Consider the following 9989-nt stretch of genomic DNA (forward strand, 5'->3'; position numbering starts at 1 on the left):
GAACAAACATTTCTAAAATTCTGTTTCATTACTAATACCAAATATTTAATTGTACTCATAGTCATATTTTAGGATGTGTCCACGAGGTCGGGTGAGTATTGTTCATTTTATTATTACGACTCTTACCGTTCTTAAATGTTTTTCGCGCAATATCAACTTTGACGTTATAGTACTTTCGCGTATGTAGTCGTGCGTTACGTTGCTATGAGAGATAAACATGACTGAAGAAGACCGGTAATACGGTTGAAATATTTCAACTAAGTGTTTAGAGTTTTTTCTATATATATAACATTTTCATTATGTAATCTTTTGTTTGTTGTACATTATATAGCATAATAGATTTGAATTTTTCAAAAACAGTACATTAAGTCACCTGTAACTGTACAATAAGTTGAGAAAAAACTATCGATTCTTAACTTAATGTACTGCTACAGCTAACTTAATGTACTGCTACAGGTAACTTAATGTACTGCTACAGGTAACTTAATGTACTGCTACAGGTAACTTAATGTACGGCTACAAGTAACTTAATGTACGGCTACAGGTAACTTAATGTACGGCTACAGGTAACTTAATGTACTCCTACAAGTAACTTAATGTACTGCTACAGGAAACTTAATGTACGGCTACAGGTAACTTAATGTACGGCTACAGGTAACTTAATGTACGGCTACAGGTAACTTAATGTACGGCTACAGGTATCTTAATGTACGGCTACAGGTAACTTAATGTACGGCTACAGGTAACTTAATGTACGGCTACAGGTAACTTAATGTACTGCTACAAGTAACTTAATGTACTGCTACAAGTAACTTAACGTACAGGTACAGGTATATTCATGAACAGGTTTTAAATGCTGAAAGCAAAATACAGTGAAAGCATTTTTTCTGCAATGAGAAAAAGCTAATTTTGGATTTAATTCACATTTCAAACATTTGTAATAAACAAAACGTCTCATATTATTCACACAAAATATATAGATAATGATTCCATTCCATAAATGGTTGAAAATATATCCATTAACATTTTTTTTTCTTGATCAACATTTGAACTAGAATGACATGTTTCCTGAAGAAATGTTAATCTCACTACTAGTAGATACCTTGCAAACAGAATCATCTTCAGGACAGGAGCTATAACTTTTCATCCTTTTCACTTACTTTCCATCATCTCAATTTGCCACTTTTCCACGGATAATTTTACTAACTCTTTGCTGCTGTTCGTTGTTTGTATGTTAGTAGGATCGAACTGCAATAGATTTGTGGCCTGTTTTTTCTGTAATTAGCTGTTCGTTAATCTCAGCTTTATACAAGCGGGTTGCCGCTGTTGCTCTCAAAGAGTGATTTGTATAGTGTCCCTTGAATCCCACTCGTTCACAAAGATTTGCAATAGTTTTTGTCAAAATATGAACGCCAACTGGGGCATCTGCATACAAGATTTCGGCTTGTGTGTACCTCAGCGGTATTTTCTTTTTCCATGTCCTTGGAATATATTGCTTAAAATCCTGTCTGTATTTATGCTATCCTTAGTATCCGTGTATTTTGATTGCGTTAGAAATAAACTCTCTCCATCTGATGAAGACATGTTCACTATGACAGTTTGCATGGGAAATAGTCAGAAATCAAGTAAGCTACCATCTAAATATAAATTTACCTGGCACTGTCCATTAAGTTCAACAATACACCTTTTTATTTTTACCCTTTTGTGGTTGTGTTTTGAAACGGAACTCAGTTTCCAGGAAATCAATTGAGTGCGATATATAATAACCATCACCTGGGACAGTCTATTGAGTTAACAATAGAGAAAAGGTTTTAAGTAGGATAAAGTCCCCAAACTGTCCATTCTGTGAGAGAAAAGAACTATTCTCGGCCCTTCGGGCCTCGAACAGTTCTTTCTCTCACAGAAATGGACAGTTCTCGTATTTTCTCCTTAACACACACACACACACGAGAGAGAGAGAGAGAGAGAGAGAGAGAGAGAGAGAGAGAGAGAAAGAGAGAGAGGCGAGAGAGAATTTCTTCTTATGTAAGAGATTTTGAATAGACACCAACTCATTTGTTAAATGTCATTGATGAAGATGTACTAATTCATAACACACAGGTTTTGAATTTATTTACATATAAAGTATCAACAATACATTAACAAATGTATAACAATTAATGTAGATGTAAATTAGTGTAAACAAAAGTCACACGTTGAATTAACTTTAAGCCTCAGGATTGTATAATTATGAAATGTTGTTTTCGCATTGGCAATCTAAACTTAAATCCATACAAGATACCATAGCATTGCCTGATACCGGTATGTTTTAAATATAATACTTTCTCTAAAATATAACGGTTATATTATACAAACACTACTCTTAAGATGAACATTTAAGAGTTCAAACATATAGTAATTACATGAATAGTATAAAGGGAAGAAACCAACAAGTATAAAAGTAATACATTAAAAAAATAATAGAAATAAGATAATTACAGATTACCTAGTACGTTAGAGAAAGCAGCGGAACAGTCAAAACAACAAAGAGTGAAAATAATTCAGAGGTCCTGACCTGGTATCCGCACGATCTATCGTCTGACGTCAGCATCTTATCTGGTGTTTTATCTCCCCTTGAATATGAATTTATATCCCTATTTCCTTGACCCTTTCCCGTCAAATCAGAAGAATCAGGAGTTGTATCACTCTGTTCTGTAATAACCGAGAAAGTTCGACTGAATTCATTTGTACCAAATAAATCCGAGGGACTCCGGGTAGATTCCCGGCTGATCAGAGGTATGATGGGATAACCTTCGCGTGAATCGGATACATTGGTTGTATCTTTAGGTTTCTGCGGTAATGTTTCCGGAACCAAAACACCTTTAATCTTTGGAGAGGTGTAATGCTGTTTCCCACGACTCTTGACCCTGGTTGTGTTGGAATATGTACTGATTCCATTATTCTCGTTGAGAAGTGACTGAATGGTAGACATCCACTGTTGGTCCGGCGATTGCTTGACCTTTGACCCATTATTTTTGGTTTGGTTGTCCTGTGTTTGAAGCATTGCGATGCATTTACCCCCAAATATTAAGTTATATGCGCCAATGTAGTCCCTGAGGTAACTTCTGCAGGAGTTAACCTTTTCTCTAAAACATGTCGCTGTTGCTGCTGATATCCTGATCAAATAAGACATTAGGTCAATACATAAAATCAAGAAAAAGAAGGGCAAATTGAAGAAAGATAAGGTTATAAAACTACTCAATAATCAAACATTAGAAGTATATCATTAACGGATCAGGACTTTTGATGTTCTCTGATTGGTCCAGGCGACCCTTTCTGGTGTGTACCTCAGACTGAGCTTACCCCAATATTATCTTTGGAAACTTTTATTTGAGGTTTCCCTCGTGACTAACTATAGGTTAAGTGGCATAGTTATCAATCAATTTAATTGTGCACTAAAAGCATATATCGGTAATTCAAATTCAATACTTTACTGGCTTTACCAAACATTACTAATCATTATCAAATGAATATCAACTACAACGTGAAAAAGAAAAAAACCCATTTTATTACAATTTCTAGTTTTTAACTGTTGAGTTATTACTATGGTGTATTATAATGCACTAATTCTAACACTAATGAAGAATTTTTTAAAAAAAAAAATCGTGAAAACGGTTGGTTGATCCCGTTCTACGACCAAGTCCCCATAGTTACAAGAAGTCAACAAGTATATGAAATATTCAAGTACTTGTTCAGGGGCGATTGATCATCACAAAAACGTATAAAGTGACGTTTATCCAAAAGATATACTTACAAACAGGAAGCCTTTTGCGCTAGAGATTCCATAGATGAGATATTGCCATGGTAAACACTCATGAGGACCTTCTTTATCGGCTTTGTTAGGGCGTTCACACACCTTAACGCCCGAAGTTCTTGGGCTTTCTTCATACAGGTCAGTTTCCCTCCAAACTCTAATTATAGGTAAATCAAGATAAACTATTTGACAAAAATCGGTATGTAACTTCTAATTTTACTGATTTGTAGCGGTAGATATCGGTAGCTTCGTTTCGCAGTACGCAGCTTCAATATCAGCATCGAACTGTTATATTTGAAGAAATGGTTAAGCTGGTTCATAATATTCCCCCTTAGGATATGTACCTTAGTAAGAGGCTTACCGTCGAGCTTCTGACACATAATGATCGAAGTTTGATTGGCTATAGATGAATTAAAAATCATTGAGAAGAACCAATCCGCAGGGCTCCTTAAATGATTCCTCTTGGTGGAATCCTCAGCACATGGTAACACGACTTCATATACACTTAAACGAAAGTTTTAAAAAAAATTCCAATATTCTGTATGGTAATATTGTTGTAAATGAGAGGGTGAAGATAACGAACAGCTATCAATCTCAAATTTTTTAAAAAGAATACAAAATGCACAGAACGGCAGACACTGAATCCTGGACACATCAGAAGTAGGGTCATGCATTTAGGGGGAGCAAGCACCCCCTGTTGACCGTTCGCACTCGAAATATTCCATAACAATTGCTTTGAACCACGTCGGACTAAATTCGACCTAATGACAGGTTGTTAATCCAAATTAAATCATTATGATGACCATACAATTTGCGAAATGCTGGCTTTAGATGAGACTATTGAAACCTCTGCAACATCAACTTATCTGTCAGTTGCCAGTCATTTTTTCAAAATTGGTCAAACGCAGAACATACTACCGGGTGACGAATCAGTTGAGAGATATAAACACCATTTGCAGGTGATAATGGAATATTGTCACAAAAATACGAGAATTTGAGGATGGAAAAGCTGTTCATCCCATTTGTCATAAATCTGGGGGTTTAGTTTGCCATAAACATCTATGTTCAATGTCATATTTAAATATGAAGGAGATATGGACGATTCTGTGGTATCTTTTATTACAGCTTCACTTGGACAAAGCGAATCGACATATGAATGAACTGAGTATTGTTAATAGATAAAACGTTGTCAATGTATCAAAACGTCGATTTGAATACCACAGCAGGATATTTTTTATTTTCTCATATAGAAGCTTTTGAATAAAGTCTTCCTCTTAAGAATACAAAACAGGCAGTTGATAAAGGATCACACTTCGTGATAAAGGAGCACAATTCGTACCCATGTGAATTCTGATAGACTGTTGGAAGACCTGATCACCAAAGACTACGTAGATATTGTCATTGAGAAACTCTAGAATGTTTTTGATAATAACGTAAGAGTACTTTTACGTAGAGTCAGAGTGTAGTTTTACAAAGTATGTTTGGATGACTGATCACAAGATATTTTTTTTTTATTAAAGAAGTAGCTGTCTATGATGTCAGAAAGCCTATACTTTCATTTATCGTAAGGAATGCTCGTGTAGAATTTTAAAAAGGCATACATTTTGATGCATTTTATGATTTGGCAAAAGTTTAGCGATTTAAAATTTAACAAAGTTTCGTTGGAATGGTATAGAATCCATATTTTATTTACATCATGTAAAACTTATACGGTACCAATTTTGATGCACCAGATGCGCATTTCGACAAATAATGTCTCTTCAGTGATGCTCAACCGAAATGTTTGAAATCCGAAATAACTATGAGGTTTTAGATCTAAATATAGCCAAAAACAGCGTGCCAAACAAGTGGAGCATCTATCACATAATATGTATGGGTTTGTCCTCACAACAGTTAACGTTTTCGTGAGGAGCAAATAAACAATTTGCTGGATGTATATTAACGGAGAAGAAACACACTTTTGTGGAGGCTTTGTATGGAATAAGAAAGCAAATGGAAGTTTTGAAAATGATTAGTTCTTTATATTCAATTGGTTTTTTTTCCCGATTATTGAAGCATATGCAGGTTCCTTTTAAAAAGAGGCACGTGTGCAGTGATCAATCCATGGTGAATTATATTACTGATATGAAGACGGCATTAAAAACTCAATTCTTTTCAACATTTAGATTATATTGTCAGAATAGTAAGAATAGGTATAGATACTTTGGAATACTGGTTTGCATAATGGGAAAAACTTGATGTCTTATACATATTTCAAAATCACTTAAAGTTATACAAAAAAATTCTACCTGCACCATCTTTGCATAGCCTTAGCAAAGGGATTGTTGTACTTTGTGGGTGTGTCTGTGAAGTTCGGGTTAGTGGGCGTGTCAGTAACGTTATAGTACCCGGCGCTTGTCAAACAATCCTTCAGGTTTGGGTTTGGTGAAGAGGGAGTCGATCCTGGCATCAATTCAGATCTACCTGGTGAGACGGATCCCCCAGCGAGACACAACGCAATAAAAAGTCCTGGAACAAACATAGTCCTCGGTAAAATACCAAGCAATGTATAAAATGAACTCCGTAGAAAACAATTTAAAGCATGGTTTACATTTGCCTCGGTGGTCATGCGATTAATTGGTGTACGATTTCCCGTACGATTTTAGAGATTCACAAGAAGCTACGGGATACGGCGTTTTTATTGACATATATACGGATATCGTTCCATTTTCTGCACGGAATGTCGTAAAAGGTCGCATAAAATCCGCACGATGATTGTTGTGGATATTGTTCGAACACTCTGCAATTAAATAATAGTTCCACACGATTTCCGTAAGTCTCTCTCTGAAATCGTACGGAGTCCTTGTGATAGTTGTGGAAAAGTCTTTCAATGTCCCACCAGAATACGGTCTCCGTACGATTAAATTTTTGCCCAAATGTTTTTTGTAAAACAACCGTGCGTTAGTTGTCAAGTCAGCACACTTTTTCCACAAAATGACCGTGCTAAGATTATGTAATACATTTTACGACATATCATGTAATGCATTTTACGACAACTTATGTAATACATTTTACAACATATCATGTAATACATTTTACGACATGTGGACAAGCTACGGGCTTACGATTTCAAAACTTTTAACTAACACGCATTGTATCTTATACATGTATTTCATTTGTTTTGTGTATTTGTATATGTTTTGTCTTGTTTCATAAATATAAATATTGAAACTTGAAAAAAAAAACTAACACAGAACGGGTGAGTCTGTATGAAAATCTCAATAAACACCTGCCATTTTATGGGAGCCTAACAGCAAGGTAAATACGGCCAGATTACGGGTTCCGTGGGAACATCGCAGGCCAAATGCGAGCCAGGCTTTATTTTCATTCCTAAGAAGAGAAATTGAAACATCGCAGGCCAAATGTTGAAAGAACGGCAAACAAGGACCACTGGCAACACCATAAGATAAATGATCACAATTGTTGCCTAAGGGAATTCAAATCTACTGTTGGACAACCTGATCACCAAAGTCTACGTAAGTATTGTCCATTTTGAACTCCAGCATCTTCTTTTTTAGATATTAAGTTCAGAAAGCCTGTGTGTAGAATCAGAATGGTGCTCACGAAAATGATTTTTTGATATGAATATTTTCTAGTTCCATTTCGATTGTCTATGATTTCATAAAATCATTTTTAACTCATTGTGAGGAATGGTCGTGTAAAGTGTTGAAAAGTCATACTTTGTGATGCTGTTAATTTTGGTTTAAACAGACTCTACGGTTCATTTTCCACATTTTAATCATGTGGGTTTTAAAAAACCCGTTTATCTATATAGTATAGCAATCATATCAATTTTGACAACTTTGAGCAATTTGAATACCTCAGTTTGCTCCCAGCTGTACTTTGAGATCATTCGAAATTCAAAGGTTTCCTCCTGCTTACCCGGACTTTTAAATGTATATTTACATCACCTGGTTTTGAATGACATTTTCTTTATCAACATAATACTTCAAATATCCCTTAGGGGGTTTGTTTGAATACTCACTTTGTCAATAATGGGAAAATTCCCCGTTTCATATAATCAAGTAATTATCAAACATTTCGTTAACGGTAACTCTGCTATGTCCCTATTTGTCAATCAGTGTTTTAGACTAAATTGCACGCGTTGGGATATCTTTTTTATTTTAGAGTTGTTTTTTTTTTTCGCCTGTTCATCCAACGATCGTATTGATCCCCCAAGACATTTTTTTTAGTTGAGCATGAGTTTCATCTTGCTCTGTTTTATTTTCGCAAAGTTCATATATTCAACTATGAAAAAAAAGGTGAGGAAGTTTCGTCAAAAATGTCAATTCACGATGTTTGTGCAAAATGAGTCGTAGTGTCAAAGATTGGTCATTTCAAATACTAAATTTACACCACGTCTCGCATATGTTATAGTACAGTTTGCCTGAAGTTTCTCATCCACAGTACTTAATATTTTCATGAGGAGTAAAGATAAGAGCTTGGTAGAACAATTACTGGATTGGAGGTTTTTTTTCTTTTAACAGATTCGAATTGAGCGTAAATATGGTAACCACAAATGTAATATCCAATAGTCCCATTGACTGGAATATCAAAATGTGTCTATAACTGAGAATTGATGTTTAAACAATTCGTCTTTTCAAAGGAAAATTGGAAACATAAGTTGGATTACTAAATGTAGAATTCAAGTTAGCCATGTTCTTCTAAAATACAGGTGTAATAATGAGCTTGACAAACGAAGACCATGTTGTTACAAGCTTTGTCAGCTGGAACCAAAACATATTCCTCATGTAACCTATCTAATTGTTTTATCACTTCTGGTTTACTAAACACAGAAGGATAGATGAAAAGTAGTTTTGATTTAACGTTTCTCATACGAAATGTTTGTATTCCTATTCTCCTTTTTATCTTTTCTAATTTTTGGGAGTTGAACTATGTTCAATCTCCCTGGGTCATCACGCACTTTTCTGCGCAGTAATTTGTATTGAATTGTATAGTGGTCGTCAGTGGGGGTTCTGTGTCAGCTGATTTACTCCTAGGTAAATCAACATAAACTTTTATAAACATCCGCCATTAAATAATCCATGTAACTTTTCTGAATTAATCTAATTTTGATAATTGACATGTAAATAAATGCAATGATATTGTATTCAAATCAATTTGAATACAAGATTTCGATCAAATTGATACTGATAGACATAGAAAAATAAAAGATAAGGTTGAAAATTGTCGTTTGTAGCGCAGCGTCACCTATAAACATTGATAGGGAAACGAACGACAACTGCACACAAGCCCTATTGACACCGTGGCGCGAAATATCGAATATGGTGCGAAACCTCAGAAAATTTACAAGAAATAACTCTACAACATTGTGTATGTGTATATATTTGGGATTTTTTTTAATGTGATATAAAAGATGCTTGATGTTACATGTAGATTGAATTAAAACACGTCATTCCCAGTCAACAACTTTCGATTGGGATCGGAATACGAAATAAAATTTCTTATATCCGGTGGCAAAGTGAAACTGCTTCATGCTTCAAGTTATTGAATTACGTAGTAATTGCACGTTACACATTAGAGAACTGTTCCTTTTAATAAAGGAAGTCACAAAATAGATACAAAATGAGTGTACCTTATTCATTACTGTTACCGAGCTTTCGTCGACTATAATCTCGAAATGGCGTGTTTCGCTGCGCTTGATGACGGTAAGGTCCACATTTTCTACGTGAGTAGTGTGATATTTGTTTATGAATTTTTTGCGCATACATGGTATGTCTCGACTAGGAATAATGGAAACTTTCTCACCTATGTATGTAAAGACATATTAATCTCTATTTTTAAAAATGTAGAACACTTTTATCAAATGACAATGTTTGAAAACGCTTAGAGCCCCGATGTCAGAATTTCCTTTTCCAAGACATCAATATGTCAAATTCATTATCCTTTTTTAATAGTATGTACCATATTTTGTACCAGTTATCCATTTTGAATCCCCTATTACAATGGGATTTTGCTGCACTCTCTAATGTTTGAGTGGATGTCATGAGTGTTTGTCAAACAGAAATTTTAAGAGCATGGGATAAGGTGCTGCCATGTATTACTTCACTATCAAAGTTTAACCCAGTTGCCACAATGTTGAATTTATGCTGCAAAAAGGATTGGAAATTGCTCTGGTCAAAACACATTGTTTATT

General features: G+C 35.0%; 1 protein-coding gene across 1 annotated transcript; it reads right to left on the reverse strand.

Annotated features, from left to right (window-relative positions):
- Window positions 1-2101: 2101 nt before the first annotated feature.
- LOC125647581 (uncharacterized) lies at window positions 2102-6293 on the reverse strand. Its single transcript, XM_048874308.2, has 4 exons — window positions 6082-6293; window positions 4155-4297; window positions 3794-3950; window positions 2102-3155 (listed from the first exon to the last, which is right to left on the reverse strand). The coding sequence occupies exons 1-4, from the start codon at window positions 6240-6242 to the stop codon at window positions 2486-2488; spliced, it is 1131 nt and encodes a 376-aa protein (XP_048730265.2). The 5' UTR covers window positions 6243-6293; the 3' UTR covers window positions 2102-2485.
- Window positions 6294-9989: the final 3696 nt, after the last annotated feature.

This window comes from Ostrea edulis, chromosome 6 (genome assembly GCF_947568905.1).
Source record: "Ostrea edulis chromosome 6, xbOstEdul1.1, whole genome shotgun sequence".
Lineage (NCBI taxonomy): Eukaryota > Metazoa > Mollusca > Bivalvia > Ostreida > Ostreidae > Ostrea > Ostrea edulis.